The 22121-nt window shown below is 52.4% G+C and overlaps 8 protein-coding genes across 8 annotated transcripts; 5 read left to right on the top strand and 3 right to left on the bottom strand.

The window, feature by feature from the left end:
- Window positions 1-643: 643 nt before the first annotated feature.
- N7482_002179 (FMN-dependent alpha-hydroxy acid dehydrogenase) lies at window positions 644-2324 on the top strand (the record flags this gene model as incomplete). The annotated part of the gene is made up of 4 exons (XM_056684304.1): window positions 644-776; window positions 839-1344; window positions 1410-2079; window positions 2155-2324. 4 exons carry the CDS (start codon window positions 644-646, stop codon window positions 2322-2324), a joined length of 1479 nt encoding a protein of 492 aa, XP_056547910.1.
- Window positions 2325-4299: 1975 nt separating this feature from the next.
- N7482_002178 (SAP domain-containing protein) lies at window positions 4300-5208 on the top strand (the record flags this gene model as incomplete). Its single annotated transcript, XM_056684303.1, has 3 exons — window positions 4300-4518; window positions 4582-4670; window positions 4770-5208. The coding sequence occupies 3 exons, from the start codon at window positions 4300-4302 to the stop codon at window positions 5206-5208; spliced, it is 747 nt and encodes a 248-aa protein (XP_056547909.1).
- Window positions 5209-8227: 3019 nt separating this feature from the next.
- On the top strand, window positions 8228-9661 carry N7482_002177 (pepsin-like aspartic protease; the record flags this gene model as incomplete). The annotated part of the gene is made up of 1 exon (XM_056684302.1): window positions 8228-9661. One exon carries the CDS (start codon window positions 8228-8230, stop codon window positions 9659-9661), a length of 1434 nt encoding a protein of 477 aa, XP_056547908.1.
- Window positions 9662-10261: 600 nt separating this feature from the next.
- On the bottom strand, window positions 10262-11605 carry N7482_002176 (uncharacterized protein; the record flags this gene model as incomplete). The annotated part of the gene is made up of 3 exons (XM_056684301.1): window positions 10262-11297; window positions 11368-11419; window positions 11491-11605. 3 exons carry the CDS (start codon window positions 11603-11605, stop codon window positions 10262-10264), a joined length of 1203 nt encoding a protein of 400 aa, XP_056547907.1.
- Window positions 11606-12249: 644 nt separating this feature from the next.
- N7482_002175 (putative acyl-CoA thioester hydrolase) lies at window positions 12250-13880 on the top strand (the record flags this gene model as incomplete). Its single annotated transcript, XM_056684300.1, has 5 exons — window positions 12250-12555; window positions 12617-12681; window positions 12735-13031; window positions 13091-13272; window positions 13330-13880. The coding sequence occupies 5 exons, from the start codon at window positions 12250-12252 to the stop codon at window positions 13878-13880; spliced, it is 1401 nt and encodes a 466-aa protein (XP_056547906.1).
- A 592-nt stretch (window positions 13881-14472) lies between these two features.
- On the bottom strand, window positions 14473-15207 carry N7482_002174 (GNAT family N-acetyltransferase; the record flags this gene model as incomplete). Its single annotated transcript, XM_056684299.1, has 1 exon — window positions 14473-15207. One exon carries the CDS (start codon window positions 15205-15207, stop codon window positions 14473-14475), a length of 735 nt encoding a protein of 244 aa, XP_056547905.1.
- Window positions 15208-15783: 576 nt separating this feature from the next.
- Window positions 15784-16992, bottom strand: N7482_002173 (uncharacterized protein; the record flags this gene model as incomplete). The annotated part of the gene is made up of 6 exons (XM_056684298.1): window positions 15784-15924; window positions 15997-16172; window positions 16230-16298; window positions 16364-16417; window positions 16484-16761; window positions 16802-16992. The coding sequence occupies 6 exons, from the start codon at window positions 16990-16992 to the stop codon at window positions 15784-15786; spliced, it is 909 nt and encodes a 302-aa protein (XP_056547904.1).
- A 3014-nt stretch (window positions 16993-20006) lies between these two features.
- N7482_002172 (zinc-dependent alcohol dehydrogenase) lies at window positions 20007-21175 on the top strand (the record flags this gene model as incomplete). Its single annotated transcript, XM_056684297.1, has 3 exons — window positions 20007-20657; window positions 20724-21078; window positions 21129-21175. 3 exons carry the CDS (start codon window positions 20007-20009, stop codon window positions 21173-21175), a joined length of 1053 nt encoding a protein of 350 aa, XP_056547903.1.
- Between the last annotated feature and the right edge of the window lie 946 nt (window positions 21176-22121).

Raw genomic sequence — 22121 nt, 5'->3', positions numbered from 1 at the left:
GGTGGTCCGCCGAGTGTGATGCCCCCAGGGTTTCGAAGAACTAGTGCACATCCCACGTCGCGACAGATCTGCACAGTTGAGGTGCTGCAGGGAAAGTGGATGCCGATGCTCTAGGGCGAGGCGTTTTGTTCGGAGGCACGAGTGGATGCGTCGGGAGCAATTGTCCCGAAGGGTTTCGACTGATGACCGTTATTTTGAATGATTGAGGGCATGCCTAAGAGGGGATCAGAGAATGATGCGAGCATTGTTTCCGCCAAATGCGCCATTGTGTTGAAGATTGTTCTACGGTGCAATTCGCGATTGCAAATATCTGTCACCTGTTAGGCGCACTAAAGTCCGGGGTAAGCCCGGGGATATTGCCGTGGTGGAGACATGCTGGGCGTTCCACGGAGAACTACCGTGACAAGAACACTAGCCTCCGCCCTGCCATGACAAGAGGTCTTTGCTGAGTATTTAGCATTCTCTGGCTGACTTGCTCTTTCCTCTACCTGACCAATTTCATTTCCAACCCAGCCCCCTACCAGTGTTGCTGTCGCATACTTTTCGCATCACAGCTTGCCTCGGTAGAAAGCATCCGAATCGTACCATTGAACTGCGCGGATCGAAACTATTGGGCTGTTGAACCTCTAAATCCCTCTTCAAGATGGCAGACCAGAGGCTGCTGTCTACCCAGCAAGTTTCGGAGCATAAGACGCCGCAGGACTGCTGGATCGTGGTCGACAAGCAAGTGTGGGATGTAACCGACTTTCTCGATGAGCACCCGGGCGGATCAACCAGTATGGAATGCGTCGTCAACAATTTTGATATTGGTTGTACCGAGCTAACCACAGCCACCCAGTTATCCTGAAGTACGCAGGCCGCGATGCCACAAAAGCCTACTCAGAAGTCCACGCGCCCAGCGTTCTAAAAACAAACCTGCAGCCCGGAAAGTTCAAAGGCGTTATCGACGAATCCACAATAGACACGACATGGATCAAGCCACCACCAGACGAGAATCCGAGAGCTATCCTAGACAACGAAAAGCCGCCTTTGCAGACGCTGGTCAACGCGCACGACTTCGAGGTGGTAGCCTCGAAAACAGCAAACACCAAGACATGGGCATTCTACTCCAGTGCAGCGACGGATCTGATCACTCGCGACGCGAACAAGTCCTGCTTCGACCGGATATGGTTCCGGCCGCGGGTGCTGAGAAACGTACGGTCTGTGGATACTCGGACGAAGATTCTGGGCGGCGACTTTAAGTTGCCGCTGTTTGTGAGCCCGGCGGCCATGGCGAAGTTGATTCATACTGACGGGGAGTGTGCGATTGCGCGGGCATGCGAGAGTAAAGGGATCCTGCAGGGTGTGAGTATTGGTTCAGTTGAGTTGGCATTGCGTTCATCCCGATGCTGAGTCTGGTTCTTTCATAGATTTCCAATAACTCATCCTACACCATGGATGAATTGCGCACCGCAGCTCCATCTGCCAGCTTCTTCTTCCAGTTGTACGTCAACCGCGACCGCGAGAAGTCCGCTGCATTACTCCGCCAATGCTCTGCCAACCCCAACATCAAAGCCATTTTTGTGACCGTGGACGCCGCCTGGCCTGGCAAGCGCGAAGCGGACGAGCGGGTCAAGGCCGACGAGAGCTTGTCTGTACCTATGGCGCCGTCCAAGGCACAGAATGACAAGAAAGGCGGTGGACTGGGCCGCGTGATGGGCCGGTTCATTGACCCTGGCCTGACGTGGGAAGACCTGAAGTGGGTCAGACAGCACACGCATAAGCCGGTGTGTCTAAAGGGTGTGATGTCCGCGGATGACGCACTGCTGGCCATGCAAGCCGGTATGGATGGTATCCTGGTGAGCAATCACGGCGGACGCAACTTGGACACCAGCCCGCCGTCGATAATCACATTGCTGGAGATGCAGAAGCGATGCCCCGAAGTGTTTGATAAGATGGAGGTGTATGTGGACAGCGGCATCCGCCGCGGAACGGATATTCTCAAGGCTGTGTGCCTCGGTGCGACAGCCGTGGGAATGGGTCGGAGTATGCTTTTCGCGACGAACTATGGACAGCAGGGTGTGGAGCATTTGGTTGATAGTAAGTGATGATGAAGATCTGCCCGGCTGAGCCTGGGCACCGCCGGGTGTTGAGAAGCTAATGTGTTCTCCGCAGTCATGCAAGACGAGCTGGAAACGGCCATGCGCAACATCGGCATCACCTCGTTGGATCAGGCCAGTCCCGACCTGCTACACACGGGTGATGTGGATCACTTGGTCCCGGCATCCCGCGCACACCCTTACGCCCAGGCCATCGCCAAAGGTCGGCGGGGCTCCAAGCTTTAAGCGTGGGTGCGAACAAGCAATGGCATGGGGTTCCACGGGGCTACTCTAAAACATGAGGAGGGGAGGGTGTCCGATAGACAGGGGACGATCGAGATCCAACCGTGTACCCAGGACCTAGCTAGGATACGGAAGATAGACTACTGAGTACAGTAAATGCACCATGCCGGAAAGTAGCAACTTCAGCATAATCCCCAACAATTCAATTATTTGGTCGCAGTCAGTATGCTCATCATATTCAAGGGGTATCCCGCTGCAGGGGAAGAATTCTACCTGCCCGCCCGGAATCCCGCCAAGCGGACGGTGACACTCACCCAGCCCGGCCCTTACAGAACGCACCCCTGAGCATAGCGGACGATGGAGTCGTGCAGAACCGGGTGCGCCATCCGTTGGGGTCCGGTGATCTGGTAATCTGCGATTCGAGCCATTATGGGGTTGGATTGGGATCCGGGGCTTCCGCTGGCCGTGTGGACGGGAGTATGTTAGTGGGGTGGGATGGGATGAGATGGGATGAGATGCAAGCACTCCGGATGAGTACGTGTTCTTGGTGCTGGGATATAGGCGGACCCGTCCATGCAGAGACTCACCGGAGAACTAATTCCGTCAGATTGACCATGCATCTGGACGGGCTCGGAAGGTCTCTGTGCTCAGACGTTGAAATGTACCTCTTTCTACGTCGCAGGGCATAGACCAGACCAGCTCATAAGGTACAGGGGCGGGTCTCACCGCTCTCCTAGGCAGCGGTCATGGGACCAGAATCTCAACAGTCGGTCGATCCCGGTCTTTTTTTAGTGCGGATCTGATTCGTTCGAGAAAGACAGGGTATGTCAACCCCCATCCCCCATGGCCCATGGCCTCTGGACGCTGCGGGTTTCCGTACTCCGTACGACGCCGCAGAAGACCTGCAGTACGGTGAGGTGCGATGAGGAGTGCCAGCGGGGAAAGGGACCACATCAGCCCAGTCACATCCAGCGGATTGCGGATTGTGGCTTTCCCCTCAGCCGGGGATCCGGTGTCCGGTCATCACTAGTCCCTGAGGGTGGCCATTTCTCCTAGGGGAATCGTCATGATGATTGGGGCTGAAGCTTGCGATTACCCCATCGTGCAGGCATGTGTGGGAAAGGGCCCAATAATTGGGCCATTGGGGCCGGCGGGGAGGAGGATCAGCACTCCGAAGTGTTGAGGGGGGACTCTCCTAGGGGAAGTACAGGAGAGGTGGATGGTCGCATAATGTGTATGGTATGAGACGGAGTACTAACGGCCGCTCAGTAGTGTACCGGGTACTTTTCGCCGGGAGTGTGCTGGTGGGTACGGGGTGAACTTCGTCCCGAATGGCTGGGTTGTGGGAAGGGCAAGGGGAACAGCGGAAAGTACCCGGTACATCACCGTCTGCGGGTCACGGGGGGGTCACGGGGACTTCATGACCGCCGTAGATCTCCGACTGGCGGTACCCCGGTATGTACCTCAGTGCACCGGAGTTCCTCACTACCTCGAGCGGTGGTCGAACCGCCAGAGACTCTCCTATATGAAACCCTTCCCCACCCTTGGGTCCGTCGTAGTTCATTGCTTCTCAATCTTACCAATCCTACTCTGTGCTCCGTACTTTCCCCCTATCTCCTGAGTAGAGGACGTCAACACTCCTGAGTTTATTGGACCGTGGATCCCACTATCGATAACGGGTCCAGACCGCCAAGAGTGGGTTCCCATAGCTCTCCCCAACGATTCCCGTGAGGTCCTGAGCTGCTCTATAAAGGGCTTCCTGTTGACTCGCTTCCTGTTCCGTCGATTCTCGGAGCTTTTTTAATCTTTCCGTGACCCTCCTATCTACTGCCGGTCTATCTCCTTGAGTCATATACTCCCGGACTCTTTTGACACACCCTTTTTCTCATCTCCCTCAACCTACATTCCTGTGCACACCTCTACACGCATCCCCAATTTCTCATACCTAGTGAGGAATCCTTTCCATCCATCACACATCATGGCCGTGCCTCGCTCGACCTCCCTGCGCGCCCTGCGCCAGCTCTCCCACCAGCCTACTGCTGCCCCCGCCCGTCGCGGCTTACACATCACCGGCGTTCAGTCTGCGCAACCCGCCAATCCCGCCGACAAGGCCTCAATGTATGCCGCTCGCACCCTGCCAGACCTGAAGCAGGAATGCCAACGACGCTCCCTCCGTGCTGCTGGCAGCAAATCTGAGGTTCGTCCCCCATCGCAACCCGATATGTCATCAAGAGCTCGCAGCTAACACTTCCACCCCCAGCTGATCGAGCGTCTCTCCAACCACGACGTCTTGCAGAGCCGGGCCTTCAGCATTGCCATGCGCCGTATCAACAGCAATGCCTTCGCTGAGTAAGTCCTCCCTCCAAACTCGACGGAGTAACCATCTTCATCGCTCCCCATCCCCACATACCTCCCGCCCCCAGACAACACCAACTCACAACCAACCAGCCAATCAACCCGCTCCTTCAACACCTCCCGCTCCCAAAAAGCCATCGGTGACTCCTCCACCGTCGACTTCATCTACATGCCCCAAATGTCCAGCCTCGATGCGCCGCCTACCCGCCCCTCCGGCCCCCGGGTCCCGATCCTCCCCGACATGACCTCGCACCACGACACCCCGTCCCCATCCGCCCCACTCATGAAGCCCCAGATCTACACGGTTTCCGGCGGTGACATCAGCGCTGCGTCAGCCATGAGCGAGGTCGTCGACAACCACGCCGTGGACATCGACCCATTCTCGCTGACCGAGGCTGTGGGGCGGAGCCGGATTGGTGAGGAGTTGGCAAAGCAGAATGGGGCCGGGAAGGAGCCTGGTGTTGTCAAGGAGCTTTGGGCGGGCTTTTTGGATGATGTGCTCGGCCCGAAGGATTCTGCAGTCAGGAAGTAGGGTGGTTACGCTGGTGTTGTGACGAATCTTCTTGGTGCGGTGCTTGACTTGAACTCTTGCCTGATGAAATCGTTTTTCTTTTCGTGGTCTCTTTTTTTTGTTCTCCATTTCCCCTATCCATTACTTGGGATATTGTTCTTCTCGGACTTGAGAACTAGCGTGTTGATGTAATATCTTTTGATCTTCTATACTTCTATTGAGTGCTACTAGGCCTGCACGGCTACGAACCGCAACATTTTTCCCTTCCTGACTTGTGTCTAACGCCAATGACTACCATTCAAACGGGACCCTTCTCAGTCCACGTTGTGGAACCCATTTCGTTTCGGTTCAACTCTAAAACCCCACACATCGGCATGATTTACCCGACGCCATCTCCGATTTCACTTTTGCCGAGGTACACCTCCCCGCCCTAGCCGCCCTGATTGGCAACTTTCCAGAAGGAAAATCGGCGACACCGGGATCGATTCCGATCCTTTTCCATTCCTCCGTACTTGCTGCCCTGGCCCTGACCCGGCGTTGTGGGGGCGCGACTCGGGTACCTTGCGCAGGACGGTCTCCGCTCCGACGTTGTAGTTCAGGTCCGTGGCGAGGGATCTCGGCTCGCTGGTAGCGCGTGACGCTTCTCCTGCACCCCGGCACCGGCCGGGGTTTGCTGAAATCAAATAGGCCAATTGGCCTTCTAATGGGCCAAGCCCGGGCTCGGTTTAGTTAGGGTCAGGCCCTTGGGTAGTACGCGAAGCCGCGGCATGGATTTATCCACGCTGCCGAGGATGAGATAGCGGTTGGCCGGAGAAGGTCTGTTCCGCGCTGCGTGGCCGGGGGCTCCAGGTTTAAGCAAGGGTCCGATGAGGTGGGACGATTCTGGCCGAATTGAAGTTTCTTGCAGTCAATTGCGGTGTGAAGTATTGTCTAAAGTGTCGTCACACTGGGCGACTGATTCAGTCTATGGCCGAATATGACCATGGTTGTCGGAGGCTCTCTGATAGACACAGTGCGGGCTGCGTCATGCATCATCAAGCCTGCTTGGAGCACAAGACTAGTCATGTCTTTCATTGTACTGCGGATTAGAGACCGTATATATAGTGGTAGACCCGACCTGTTCTCAACAGAACGCGGTATCGTCTATGGGGCGTTGGCATCTTGCGGTAATCTGCGGTAGTATCCTGACCTCTCCCGAGAAGATCGGACCAGATTAGACCATTCAAGAGAGGACGAGCCCCAACCCTAGCGCAGCTGCCATCCTCAAGTTTCTTCAGCGAGGAAACCTTCGGCAATGCCAAAGGAAGGCTTCTGAGCGATGTGAATAACTCTATCGGTGGGGAGTGGACGCTACGGTAGACCCGCTCTGGATCCTTACACCAGTGGCAACAGCATATGGCCCCATAGGCGCTATCCGACGTATACAGAAAAGAGAGGCACTCTGTATCTAGGAGATACATGACAGCTTCCATGCCTATCGGTGGTAGCAATATGGGAGAGCAGGCCCGAAAAACTGCATCAAGTATCTGGTATGATTATCTGACCATGTGATCAGAGGCCTTGCTGCACCAGTCTTTTAAACTTACTAGAGGAAAGAAGGGGATGAAGAGAAAAAAAGGAAGATTCGCTGTGAACGAACGGCATGCCCGGATTGGCATACACGCTGGGTGGAATACACGCTGGTACCTATGGTTATGCAGGACATACTAGTCCTCTTCGCACAAGATCTAGGACTAGGCACTGGTTTCCCACTAGGCCACCAGGTCCGGCGTGGAAAACTGATGGTTCGTTTTGATCTTGGCTAGGACCGTCGCGTTCGGAGTGACCGGACGGAGTAGTCGCTGACAATGAACACTATCAACAAGATCTGAAACGGAGAATCGATCGCATCGACTACTCGAAACCAGGTTCACCCTGGGGCCAGAAGCAGCACAGGCTGATAAACACGGAGCGTGAGACCGTTCGTGCCAGCATCCGGGGCTCCCGGCTGGGATGCAGGATTCAGGGAATGTATCCCACGCAGGCTGCTTGTCTGATAGTGAAGAGCTGGATGCATCGCGAGCGACATATACAGGCGATGAGTGAGAGCGAACCACGAGATGGTCGAGACCTAGGATGGAGAGCGCAGCCGTGGGGTCTAGATCTCCCAACGCCCCCAGTGAAGCGGACGGGTTCGAGCGAACCAGTGGGAAGCCGAGGCCAAAGAACATCCCCTGAGAAGGCGTTCGCGCAGCCAACCGGTGCACCGTGCACGACGCTAGGATGGAGCGCTGGGCTGCGCCAGATGCAACATGGGACACGCCCAAGAATCATACACCGTCAAGTCGACATTCAGGCAACCCGCGTAGGAGTAAACCTCTGGGGTTGAAGAGTGAAAGACCGCAAAGACGAGCATACTCCACTTCCTTGATTCCCTCGTCACGCTCCCATTGGGGCCAGTCATCGCAGCACAGAGCGCAGGCTAGCGCACAGCTAGCTCCGACCGCCCAGCCGATCGCAACCCGGAATAGCCACTCAGTGGGGTTTCTGCTGCCCCAAACCCAATCAATGCGAGTCTACGTCCAAGTAGCTCATTCTAAGCCCAGGAGAGGCCTAGTGGGCTTGTCAGGGGAGGGTTTTCCTCAGCCGTGAGGAGCACGCTGCAGTGGAACCCGAACCCAAGAGAGTCCGCCACCTCCCCCCTCACGTCCAACTTTGAGGGCAACCACCTCTGCTTCTCTCCAACCTCCTGGTGGCTATTTTTTTTTTCTTTTGCTGCTTGTTCTCGTCACTCCTTTGCTTGTCTGGTTTTTCTTTCATCGTGCTGTTTCTTTTATTACAAAATAATCCATCGTTTGTGTATATTGCAAAATCCTTGCCCCCTAATTCGACTCCAGATCGCCTACCTTGACTAGGGCCGTGTTTCATCAACTACTCACATCAATTGGGCCCAGCTGCTTTCAGAAGAGCCCAGCTTGACGGCAGCTGCCTCGGATTGTGTCTGACGTGAGGTCCATCAATGCTGGCCCCGTCTCGCTGCTATTAGATCCGTCCTTGGATCATGCGATTCTCACCATGTCTGCTCATCGCGGGCCTTTCAACCGGCGTGCACGCCTTCTATCCCTATGAGCTCAAGGTCGCCGCCTCGGCAAGTATCTCATCTAGGGACTCTGTGCAGCGCCGTTTCTTCCCCTGGGCACTTGTGCCGGACAGCTCGGACGACACCAGCACCGACGCCAAGCCGTTGACCCTCGACATCAAGAAGGGTTCGGTTCGCCGCGATGATACCTATTCAATTGTCGAGTCCAACACCCCAACCTTGCCAAACAGCGCCCCCCTCGACCAGGATGGTATGGACTTTTCCTACTTCGCTGTGGTGGAGGTTGGCTCGCAGAAGGAGGAGATGTGGCTGGCCCTCGATACCGGCTCACCCAGTAGCTGGGTGTTCAGCTCCAGCTGTACGGACAGCGTCTGTACGAGCCACCACACGTTCGACACATCGGCATCCAGTTCCTATATTTCGAACAGCTCCACCTACAGCGTTGGCTACGGCAGTGGGAATGTCCGTGGCGACCTGGGACAGGATAGTTTTTCCATCGCCGACATGCAGGTGACGTTCTCGTTTGGCACGGCCACCTCGGCGACGTCGACTTTCTCTAGCTACCCCATCGACGGTATACTCGGACTGGGACGATCAGACACGGGCGGCTGGGATATTCCATCGTTCATGGACGTCGTTGCCGAAAAGGGTTATCTTGCGTCGAACCTCGTGGGATTTAGTCTCTCCCGGGCGAAGGACAACAAGAAGGATGGAGAAGTCAACTTTGGAACAGTCGATACCACCAAGTTTGATGGAAACATCTCCTACACTGCCACCAGCACGGATACCTGGACCATCCCGATGGACGAGGTCTATGTGAACGGCCAAGCCGCAGGCCTGACCTCCAAGTCCGCCACCATCGACAGCGGAACTACTTACGTCTTGATTCCCCCGTCTGACGCAGCGACCCTCTTTGCACTCATTCCCGGATCATCTATGTCGGGCGAAAACTACATCATCCCCTGCAACTCGACTGCAACCTTGGAACTATCCTTTTCAGGTGTCAAGTACTCTATCTCGCCGGAGGACTACATCGGTGCGACCAGCACTGGTGGCTGCGTGTCCACCATCGTTGGCCACCAGTCCGCCGGGGCAAATGACTGGCTAGTCGGAGATGTCTTCCTGAAGAACGTGTATACGGTCTTCGATTTCGATAACGGCCAGATCGGCTTCGGAACGCTGGCCACATCCAACACCACAGGAAATGGCACATTTGTAGCCCCGAGCGTTACGGCTACCGCCACCACTGCCGACTCCACCACGGGCTCCACCTCGACAGCGTCGACTGCTTCGACTGCTTCGGATACAGTTATCCATACCGGCGCTGCATCTCGTCTGTCCCACGGCGCAGGCTTGTCGCTGCTCACAGCTTTGACCAGCATGCTCTTCGTTTAAAAGCATACTTCACCCGCGTCACCACCCTCGCCTCCATCAATTTTGCAGCAACCACACACCGACGACTCTCGATCACACCCGATTCGTTTCTCTCTCAATGCCGTGCATACTTGTCGACCATCGTTTCTCTAGCGTTATATCTGTTAATACTCATCACTCCCGCCCTGCACACACATCTTTCACCGGGCCTATTCGACTATACTTTACTGTCCCTTTTTTCATTCGGACGATACCCCTTTCGCGCATATCTTTCGCTAATATCCTGCACCGGGGCGATTCATCCCACATTTTATATTTTTTTGCATCTAGAGGTGCAGCCTCATTGGCGCATATTCTTGCCGTTTAACCGGACATTGGGCCAGAATGGACCCTCCTTGCTGTACCATTAGCATACGACATTCAGCTGACGATGAACTAATTCATCGATTGTAATAATCTACCTATATCAATGCACACGCCTGACCATCTCACAAGACTTTCTCTGGTAGTAACGTGTAGGACTTCGGGTCGGATTCTGCAGACTCCATTAGCAAATCATTATCGACCAACCACACCAGAAACACCCCCGGGCGAATGATTCACCTACCAAGAATACCCCGATCAAACTCGCCCACCGAATTGAACCCAGCAACCCCCATTAAAATATCCAAATCCGCCAACAAACCCTTCATAACATGCCGCACCCCATCCTCCCCCCCCAACAGCCAACCCCCAAACCCACAGTCTCCCAACAAACACGAACCTCGCACCCAGCGCCACAGCCTTCACAACATCGCTCGCCCCGCGCACCCCAGAATCAAACATGACATAGATCTCTTCCCCGACCGCCTCGGCAATCTTCTCCAGCGCATCCAGGCTAGCAATTGCCCCGTCAACCTGCCGCCCGGCATGGTTACTCACGACAATTCCGTCGACACCATACTGCACGCATTTCCGCGCGTCGGACACAGATTGGATCCCTTTGATTGCGAACGGCCGCCCGCCGGAGATACGCTTCCACTGCGCTATCAGCCAGGGTATTTTGTCCCAGGACCAGGCGCGCCCGTGCCAGATAGAATCAATCCATTTGCTCGACGCAGCAACGAGGTCCCTGTCCGGGTCGATGCCGTCCTCCACACACCGGGCCCTAAACACCGGATCTGAAAGACCCAAGTCCGCGCCAAAGCCGCGGTAGAAGGCGTAGTTAGCGTGCGCAACGTCGTCATGCCGCCAGCCGAGCTGCCATGTATCCGTCGTGAGGATCAAGGCATCGAAGCCAGCGTTCCAGGCCCGCGTGAGCAGGGAGAGCGTCAGCTCGTCGTCGTGCGGCATGTATAGCTGGAAGAATCGGGGCCCAGACCCGTTTGCTTCGGCCACGCGCTCGATGGCTGTGCTTCCTGCTGTGGAGAGGCAGTAGGGTAGGTTTAGTTCTTGTGCTATGCTGGCGACGGCTGCTTCACCGGATGGGTGGTAGATCTTGTTGATTCCGATTGGGGCGAAGCCTATCGGTGCCGAGACTTTGTGGCCGAAGATTGTGGTTGTTGTGTCGCGCCTGTTAGTATCGACTAGTGCGTTGGGAATGATTCGGTGGCGGAAGAAAGATTGGCGATTTGCGAGGTGCGTGGTTGAGAGGCCTGCGTTGGAGGAGGCGTAGTACCTGCGTAGATTTGAGTGTCGCTCTACATATAAGTAGGTCGGCAAAGGGAGGGGGAAAAGCAGAGACTGACCATCCCGCTTCGTTGAGTTTCTCTTTGGCTCTTGCTTCTAGTTTGTGAGGATCTAGGGAATTGTAGCTGTGGTTAGAGCAAGCGCTAATGTAGTACAATAAATTTCCCGCTTGGAAAACGTACCGGTGTTGAAGAGCGGTGCCTGACCCTCATTTGGCTTCCAGAAGTTCTCGCGCTGATATAGCGCCCATTGCGGCGTGGTCCGTTCTTTGACGTGCGGATTATTCGCGTCGCTCATTGTTATACAGTTGTTTAGCTCTATCTTTTCACAATTACGATGTGTTTTCGAAGTAAAGAGGTGCAATCATAATAGTTTATTCTAACATATAGATTCAGGTTCTTATCGCTATTTAAGGTTATCAATGACTTCACCCTGACGCAGTCCCCCGGATTAGGTAGGCACGGACGACAAACCGAGCCTCAGTCGAATACTTGGACTTCCACTTTTTTCCCGGATTGGATACACTGAGAGAATGGCAAGATGTGCCTCCACCTAGGACACCTTTTAGCGCGCTAGTGTGTTTCCCTTTTTATAAGCTTTGGCTCGCACAGGGCTTGCCTATGATCCCCCTGTTTCCGATAGATGAAATCCTCGGCTGCAGGGCATCTTCCTGTGGAATATAAAGTCCCTGTAGAACTAAATCCAAGCCCTTTTGAGACCTAAGATTCATACTGGTATGGCCACCGAACCCAAAGAACATCTCTGGCGTCAAATGGGGAGCGGCGGCGGTGTTCTTCGGCCTTTGGTCCCCGAAAGTCTCCGGGTTGCCGAGCGCTAACCGAGTCGGGCCATCCCCTCGGGACCCAACGGCATCATTGCGAATACTAATAACATTATCCTCACCCCTCCAACCACTCACACCGCTGGCAACGATACACACCATGTTCGGTCTTGCAGGAAGAAGGACAGCGCTTGCCCGGTCAAAATGTCTTGCGCCGGCCGCGCTCCCGGCGCGCGCCGTGGCGATCGCGCAATCACCTTGCGCCAACGCCAGAGAGTTTTGCTCAACGCCGACGAATGAGGCATCTAGGCCGACGTGGATGCCAATGCGCGTCAAGACTCCTTGGATCGAGGCCTTGACGCGGAGCCGTGAGGCAGCGCGCGAATCCAAGGAGGGCGTGCAACCGAAAACGCCTGTTAAGCCGGATCTTACGCCCAAGAAGATGTCGGATGGCTACTATAGTGCTGTACGCATTGGAATTCTATTTTAGAAACCTTTCCATGCTAATACTAATTATTCGCCTTCAGATCTTGCCTCTGGCTCAAGACAAGTGGCTTTTAGATACATATCTCAACGCCACTGGGCATATCCGGTGAGATAACGATCATTGATCAACTTGGTGATCTATATCTAACAGAATTCTAGACTTGGATCCTTGGTCATGGACCTTGATGCATTGGCTGGTATTATCGCACACCGTCACACTGGTGATGGCGTCAGCACTGTGACTGCAGCTGTCGACCGGATCACGATCGAAAACCCGCTTATGGAAATCTGTGATCTTGAGCTTAGTGGCCAAGTCTCCTATGCCACTGGGCGGTCTAGTATGGAAGTTTCCGTGCAGGTGTGCAAAGCGCGCCCAGAAGGACAACCGGCAAAGCCAGATGATGTCTTGATTACCTGCGCATTTACCATGGTCTCCTTGGATCCGGCTACGAAACAGTACGTCATGCGAAAAAGCAAATGCCCCTGGACAGTAGTGCTAATATCTGCGCATTCAGACCTGTTCCCGTGGCTCCGCTTGTTATCGAAACGGAGGAGGAGATGGCACTGTTCAAGAAAGGCGAGGAGAATTACAAGGCCAAGAAAGCCCTGCGAAAACGCAGCTTGCTTCAGCAAGCACCCGACGATGAAGAGTCCAACTTAATCCACTCTATGTGGACGAAGGAGATGTCGTATCTGAGTATGTACCGGAGATTCCAGCAAGCTCTCACGCAGGCTTATTAACATCGCTCCGCAGACCCCCAAGTCCCTGCTGTCCGCCCAGCCAACCAAATCCCCATGAGCGACACTGTCCTGAAATCCGCCATGATCATGCAACCCCAAGACCGCAACAGGCACAACTTCATGATCTTTGGTGGCTTCCTCCTCAAACAAACCTTTGAGCTAGCCTTCTGCTGCGCCGCAGCCTTCTCGCACACACGGCCCAATTTCCTCGCGCTCGATCCAAGTACTTTCGAGAACCCGGTACCTGTCGGCAGCGTGCTGTACCTGCGCGCCACAGTGGCCTACACTGAACCCGAGGAGCGTGAGGGTGGCCACAGTAAGTACACCAAGGTGCAGGTGCGCGTCGACTCGAAGGTCCGGGATGTGGAGCACGGAACTAAGAAGTCAACCGGCATGTTCAACTATACTTTCCTTGTAGAGAAGGATATTCATGTCATGCCGAAGTCCTATGGCGAGTTCATGCTTTGGACGGATGCTCGACGCCGCGCGCGAAATGTGTCCACTGTTGACCCGGCGCACAAGACGAGTGCGTTGCGTACTATCCAGGACAGTGTCACTGAGTAGAGACTTGATTTTGGATGTATCATACACACTTGGCGATTGAGGGTAATGTACATAGTCTGTCGTGAATCCTCTGTAAAAACATAAGGACAATTTTTGAATACATCGCCCTATTATTTCGCCGACCCTTCTATGATGACATCTAGCTAAATCCCTTTTACCTATAATATCCCAATCATCTTATCTCAAGCAGAGCCACATAAGCTGCCACGGAAATTGGCTATTCGAGTGGTGAGGGAGATGTGCAGGTATATTTGCAGGCCTGGCCGGCCCATTACACAAGCTACTACCTCTATATCAGAGGGAACTTGGGAAATTCCACAACCAAAGACCGGTAGATGAGCGACTACGCGTGTAATATATCATGAACATCGATTTTGGGTAGGTCTCGAAGAACATGGTCAAGTCATGAGTCAGGGCTAAGTAGATGGGGAACTTTTGATATAGTATTTCAAGACCTAAACCATCGAACTATTGGTATTGCGGAGTTGATAGGTACTCTTGAGAATAAGCGATAACGCCGCCCATTTTTCGCATTCAATACTTGTTCCCTCCTATTAACCTGAATCTCTCCTGTCCCATTCCCCGCAACTTGTTACTGGATAACCAACTCCCATTCCGTCTCGCTGGGCTCTTTCCAATAGTCCGTCCCACTGGCCACAAACCCGAGCTTTTGCAAGAGCCGCGCACTCCTCTGATTTTCCTTTTCCGTCTCGGCAATGAACCTCTTCACTCCCTTTTTACGAGCCGCCCACTGCAGCACCGCCTCCGCTGCTTCCCTTGCGATGCCTCCACCCCAACATGCCGGGGACACACCATAGCGGATCTCAACCATTTCGAACCATGGCGGGTAGGTCGGATCTCCTGCACTTTGTGGTGGAAGCGATGTCGTCGTTGCATCTCGGACACCCGCATATCCCACCCATTCAATCTCATCAAGGCGCGTCATGTCGTGCCCAGCAAACTGCTCGTACTCGCTCCCTCTGAGAATTGACACACTGGAGTGAGGATTTTGACTGGAGGCTTTGTCAGGATCTTCCGATCCTGGTGTTGCGCGAAAACCCACGGCAAAATCCCCCAAACCATGTCTTCTCCATGAACGCTCGATGTCGCGCGTTTCAATCACCTGGCGTGTTTCATCATCACTCCAACCCCGAGCGGGAAAATGCTCTCCAAAGCCCATTTTGCAGAAGTCCACGTCGGAGTGCAATGCCGCATAAAGCGTTCGATAAGAAGCCACGTTGACCGCGATCGGTGTGGGGACGACAACGAGTCTGGCCGTCAAAAGGGCGAAGGGTTCGGGGAGCTCCGCAGAGCATGTAGAGGCCATTCTGGACACGCCTTGTGACTGTAATGTGCCAGTCGTGGGAGGCAAAGGAAGATGTGAATATCTCGGTGGCTAGAGAATCTGAAATGTCTCTGGTATGAAGTCTATTAAGCTTCCGCGGCTGTCGGAGACCTAGTTAATTTTAACGACTGTGGGGGTTGATCCACACGGCGGCGTCCCATTTAGGCAATTCCAACCTCTCAACCCGTGAGACCACCTGGAGTGAATCAACCCTGCGAGCTATAAAACGTGTGGGAAAGTTGATTATAGATATCTTCTTCAACTAGCTAATAAAATGATGTGGCGCACTATAAGCTCTTGGGTTTCGAAGTAATGTTGTCCTGTAGCCCAGCCCGCCAGAAGTGTAAGATAGTATTCGGAATTGTTGGAAAGCACCGACCCCAACAGAGCACACCTAACAATTTTCCGCTAGAACTCAATCAACAGGAATGACGTGTAGTAAATATGCACGGTGTGGCAGATTCAGGTATGCTCAACGGCAGCGGATTCTTCAATATCGCGCATCTCTCCCCTTCTGCATATTTAGGCATGAAATATTGTATGTCTCGGGGTGGGTACTCACTTGTTCATGCTGCGATCCCAGATTACTGCCAAGTCTCCAACCGGTAAATGGAATGGGAATCCCATTGCCTCAAATAATTGAACAATTAGTAGATAGAAGCCAAGGAGACTAGCGACGAAAAGCGACGCCCCAGCACCCTTGAAGTAAATAATTGAGTCGGTCTTTATCTTATGCATCTGGAAAGGTCGGATATAGGGTCTTATGCTTACCTTCACACAGTTATTGCCAACGGCAACATCACCTTCGCCCAGTCGCCAGTAGGCAGAAGACAAAAGAAGAAACACCAGGAGCAGGGCTAGGAAGATGAGTGTATATACCACGTTTGTGCGTGTCGCGCAAATCATGAAGATCAGCATCAGCACGGCCATGGTTATAAATAGGAATGCTGAACTTGTAAGAAAGAAGCGTTCTTTAGAATCTGTGGCCCGCAATTTACACTTACCATAGGTATTCATGAAGCTCGCACTGGAGAGGCCCGCGCTTGTATCAGTGGCTGATGGGGAATAAGGAGCTGTGGATGCGTGAGAAACTCTTCACAATAACCCCAAATAACTGAGCAGGGCGTAGAAAACCAACCGGCTGCATTGAAGGCAGGAATCATGGTGGCCGCAAAAGCGAACCAGAATCCTCCTGTCATGAGGTATTAGAGTCTAGCACAAGGTACGGTGGTATTTTTTGTCATGTCGGCAAACTCACCAATAGTACCGAATACAACGCATGGAAACGTGTTTCCGAGTATAAACTCGAGAATACTGGTGATTAGCAACAAAAGTCCACCTAGGAAGACGATAGGTCCACTTGTTTCTCGTGATTTAGATAGAGTCTCAAATACTTTGCCATCGTGAAGATCTCTTACATGAATGCAACTCCATTCCCACTGGCTCCTCTCCAGGCCATTAAACAACACGAAAGTGGTGTTGTCGTGATAACAAAACCTCCCAGCGCTCTGGAATTGGATTTCGTCAGCTAATGTTCTCATACTAAAGGGAATGATAAAGACTAGATTTGACTCACAATGGTGTCGGGTTCCCGACTTGCTTGGCAAGTGCAGGCTGGTGACGGGTCATAGGTGTCAGATAGAGCTTCTCGAACTGCTCCGCTGACAGTGTCACCGATGTTGGGATCGTGGAAAGGGCATGACCTGTGCTCTCCCTGTATTGAATCGACTCCTTCCTCGCGGTATTCTGGCTCATGTCGCTGTCCATTTTGTTCGTTTTCAATCGGATATTTTTCGTAATTAAGCGAAATTGAATATATCAGATATATCACACAGGAGCTGAGCGAGGTAGGCTCGAGGGAAAAGCCTTATATAGCTGTCAATCTGGAACTACCTTTTCCGATGATCGTGAGCCCCCTATTCAATTCTCTGGAGAATTCACTGCGCATATGATTGGCTACGGCAGAACGGATACAGGCGATCATTCTGGGGTCAATAAAGAGCGATAACCTAGACTCACGGCGGAACGGAAAGGCAGCGAATGCAGCCAGCTGGGTGTGGGTTTGAGTTTCGAGTGAAGAACGATCATAGTTTGACCAGGACACCGGGTGGCGCTCGCTAACTGGCCGATCAGATGTGATTGATTCGCAATCTTTGAGGGGTATCTTCTCATACCCTGCACGTCTGGCCCCATAGTCTCCAGCAACATATTTCTTTTTCTGGCCGAGCTTCTCCATGCGGAATTCCCCGCAGATAGGTATGCGTAGTGGGACGTCAAGCAAGCGGTCTGTGCAGCGTGCGCTGTGCGGAGGTCCTCCTTCGTGCGGAGCCGCATGGATGAAAACCAAATCATCATGTACCTGGCAGGATACTCCACAGTTTGCGGGGTCGACAAGATGTCGAGATGTGCCTCAACTGTGTAGCGAATGTTAGTACATGTCATGTACCGGCGATGACAACATAAACATGCGGAACCCGGGGGATGTTGACTTCTTCGACATCCACAGATTGTCTAGCTTGCGCGTCTAGGCGTAAGATGAGGTCCTAAAAGCTCATCATCTCATACCTAGGTTCTGAGCCTCGATTGCGTGTCTCTCAATGAGGTTAAATCCAGGAAACGTGGAGCGCAAAGTGTTTTATTTCCATCAGATAAGTGCTTCACTCTCTCTTATTTCAGCTTGTACACATTCTTGACGATATTCTGAATCTGCCCGTTACTGTTGGCCGGGTCGCCTTCAACAAAATCTTTTTAAGATCTACTAGCTACGTGGCTTCTTCACGAGTGTCAATCACGCCTGTTTAAAGCCTAAAATGAACAATCTCACAGCATGTCAGACCACTGGAACATCAGAGGAGTCTAGCACGTCCGGTCGCCGGCAAAAGGCTAGAAGGTCATGTGCTAACTGTCAAAGATCACATAGAACGTGTGGTGAGCCTGATAGAATCAATCTGCACAGATTACGCTCTAGAGGAGATGCTAACAAGATAATATAAAACAGGCAACGAGCGCCCATGTCTGGAATGCATTAGACGGGACATGCCACAGACGTGTGTGGATGGTGATCGCAAGACACCTAAGTATCTTCAAGACATGCCTATAAAAGCAGCCGTGGTCGACTTGAACCATGTCCCTTCAGTTTTCCATCCGACTCGGGAGGATGATTCGCAATATTGGGTGTCACCTTTAGCTCCAAATATTCAACCTGAAACTTCCCGCGCAAAACAGATGGATCCTCACGGAAACCATGCTTTTGAAGAGGGAAATGGCTATATTGACCCGGCCCTACTTCAGATTGAAAATCCGAATCTCTTGTTGAGCAGATACACAGCGATAAAGCCGCTGTTGGAAAGGGAAAGAACCCTTGCTTTTCCCCAAGAAAGACACCACTCGTCACAGATAGAAACATTGAAGCGGATGGAGAATCCACGAGTCCCGGATAACATACATGGAGATTCTACAGCGCAATCATCAGCAAGCGGTGTGCATTCTTCCCGGCTTTTCCACGTGAGAAGTTACGATAGTTACGGCACCAAAAGCACTTGGGGCGGGAAGCCAAGCGAGGGATTCACCATCAGCAGTGGCTGGTCTAGTACATTCTTCCCATATGGAATGGATGAGTGATTCAAATTAAGGCGGGGAAGTATGTCATGGAAAATCTATTTCTAGAAAGCATGATCATGTTGAGGGCCCTTGGCAAATGAATTTAGGTTGATGAGGGAGTTGGTTGTCTTATTAGGGCCTGCGAAAAGATCCTTGCTTATCAGAATGACACAAGCTTCAATGGGGGTTCGAGACCTTTTTGGAAATTTCGATATATTCTTATTAATGCTAACTCAAGGAAGTGTATCCTGCAATTACAGAACGGAATCTACACGGAATGCCGTCCGAGTCAGTGTGGAAATAGAACAGCGAAAGACGCTATCGAACGAACGTGAATGATTATTTACCTTCTGGAGATAATTATAAGGCTAGAAAAAACGACAGGCACTCGTAAAGGCAATAATTTGTCATTCTTAGAAAGCCGATCACATCCTTTTACTCTAATCCGCATCAGTACATCGAGTACAGAGATGGAGATTCAGCCCATCGGCAAAGCAGATTGGCAGCGTCACTACCACCAGAGCAAAAGGATTGACAGCCAGACGATTTGGCTTTTTGGGTGGTCTAAAAGAGATCTAGGCCACTAGGGAAATTTGGCAAGAGACGTGGGGAACCCACGAAGAGAAACCCGTCACGCGTCCACAGCGTGATGCTGCCCAAAGCATTCAGGGCAAGGGAAGACGGAGACTTCCGTCAAAAACATTTGGCAACCACCTGGGCACAAATCAGGGACTTCGAGTGCGGCTATGTGGAAGCGCACTAGGAAATGACGTCTAGTTCTAGTATCCCGCTGATTGGTGAATCGGAACATCGCCAACTGTGTGGCCGACCATGCGGAGCCGCATGGGGACAGGCACTTGACTATCCCCGCAAAACCCTCCCCGCCTTGTATGGGCCCAGCGAGAATACCACCTGTTACAGTTTCTATTGGTAAATTTAGATCGAGATTGCATGTTCCTTTTCTTCTGTCGCATTCCGGTCGCCCGAAATAATCTGCCTTGACATCAGAACGCGCGATGGTGGGAAAAGACGACCCGCAATTTGCTCCTCATTTTCTTCCAATCCAGCCAGCTATAAAGCCCTTACTCTCTCACAATCCAAGATTATAATTCACTAAACAGTATCGACCTGTCTTCCACGCAATCTTCAACAACTCTTGTGTTTCAACCCATCCTGCCAATATGTCTATTCCTCAGATGCAATGGGCCCAGGTCGCCGAAAAGATCGGGGGCCCACTTGTGTACAAGCAAATTCCTGTTCCTCACCCAGGCCCGGACGAGATTCTGGTGAAGATTCGTTATTCTGGTGTCTGTCACACCGATCTTCATGCCATGATGGGTCACTGGCCTATCCCAGTTAAAATGCCTCTGGTTGGAGGACACGAAGGTGCTGGAGTGGTCGTGGCCAAGGGCGCTTTGGTCAACGAATTCCAGATCGGCGATCACGCTGGAATCAAATGGCTGAATGGGTCGTGTTCTGAGTGTGAATTCTGCAGGCAATCAGATGATCCCCTGTGCGCTGATGCAAAGCTTTCTGGGTATACTGTGGATGGTACGTTCCAGCAGTATGCGATCGGCAAGGCTACCCATGCGTCGAAAATTCCTAAAAATGTCCCTCTTGATGCCATTGCTCCGGTTCTATGCGCCGGTATCACTGTTTACAAAGGACTGAAGGAATCTGGAGTTCGTCCTGGCCAAACAGTCGCGATTGTGGGGGCGGGGGGTGGGCTGGGGTCCCTTGCTCAGCAGTACGCAAAAGCTATGGGTATTCGGGTCATAGCCGTGGATGGAGGAGACGAGAAAAGGGCTATGTGTGAGCAATTAGGTGCCGAGGTAATTATCATGTCCCGACATTCTGAGCCCCATTATAAGGATCTATTAAAGCTAATGAGCCAATAGGCCTATGTTGACTTCATGAAGTCGAAGGACTTGGTGGCTGATGTGAAAGCAGCGACCCCGGGCGGCCTTGGGGCCCACGCTGTGATCCTGTTGGCAGTTTCGGAAAAGCCGTTCCAGCAGGCTACCGAATATGTTCGGTCTCGAGGAACAATTATCGCTATCGGCTTGCCGCCTGATGCATACCTCAAAGCCCCTGTGATTAACACAGTGGTGCGCATGATCAGCATCAAAGGTAGTTACGTTGGTAACCGACAGGATGGCGTGGAAGCCATCGACTTTTTTGCCCGCGGCTTGATCAAGGCTCCCTTCAAGCTGGCCCCACTGAAAGATCTCCCACAAATTTTCGAACTCATGGGTATGTTACTCCGTCATTTATCTATAGGATTTCCAACTGATGAACAACAGAACAAGGCAAAATTGCGGGCCGCTATGTACTCGAAATGCCAGAGTAGTGGATGGGTCTGGATCAATATGAAATGAGGTGACTGGAGTTATGATGTATATAGGTGTCGAGTCTAGTGCAGAGAATGAACATGTCATACGTATAAGATTCCAATACCATATTCTATTAGACTCCAATGACAGCTGCAATCGTAAAACGACTAGAGATCATTTGCTTCTATTTGAGATTGAGAGTTGTACAAGCTGCCAAGTGGCGACAGTTTAGTACTTTCGTAATATGCTCTATGAATTCCAGGGGAATCTCAACAGTTGTTAAAGTATTAACAATTTTCACGGGGTCTAGGTGTATAAAAGCTTACATGCATCGATAAAAATTGAACCGCAGAGGTAAACGTCTGCGATATACAAGGATCGATCCGACGGAGAATCCTGACTTACAGCAAAGATGATCGAGATCGACCCATCAGGCTCTACGAAAGCATCATGGTCGATGATGGAAACCAGGTATTGGCTCAATAGCCCTTCCGGACCATAGGCAGACATCTAGGAGGCCAGTTCATGGCATTTTCTCTGCAGCAGCTCCCGTCGGATTGATTTACCCCGCCATGTTTGGGTCCAGCTATAAACTCGACCTATTGGGTAGACCCGCTCTCTCTTCTCTTATTCGGCCATTACGCCGACTTGGGATGGATCTGATTATTGGTCTGACCAATGCATGATATTGCTCCACCCTTTCCCCGGATCCCCAGTTTCCCCAAAATGCATCGCCTCCTGAGCAACGCGTGGGCTACTGGTTACATTTCCCGCTTACACGGTCTGAGTAGCCGGACTCGGCCATTTGTAAGCTCAACACACCCTTTTCTCCTTTTCCAGTACTCGATGTTGGCGCCGAGTGTAACCCAAAAGCTAGGTAGACGGAAACGAAATTGACAACAAAGCTCCGCTGACCCGAATTGTGGACGTGCACAGACTAACCCCCACTTCATCCCCGCAAAG

Source organism: Penicillium canariense (assembly GCF_028826845.1).
Source record: "Penicillium canariense strain IBT 26290 chromosome Unknown utg000001l_segment0_segment0, whole genome shotgun sequence".
NCBI lineage: Eukaryota > Fungi > Ascomycota > Eurotiomycetes > Eurotiales > Aspergillaceae > Penicillium > Penicillium canariense.
This window is presented reverse-complemented; position numbering and strand designations above follow the sequence as displayed.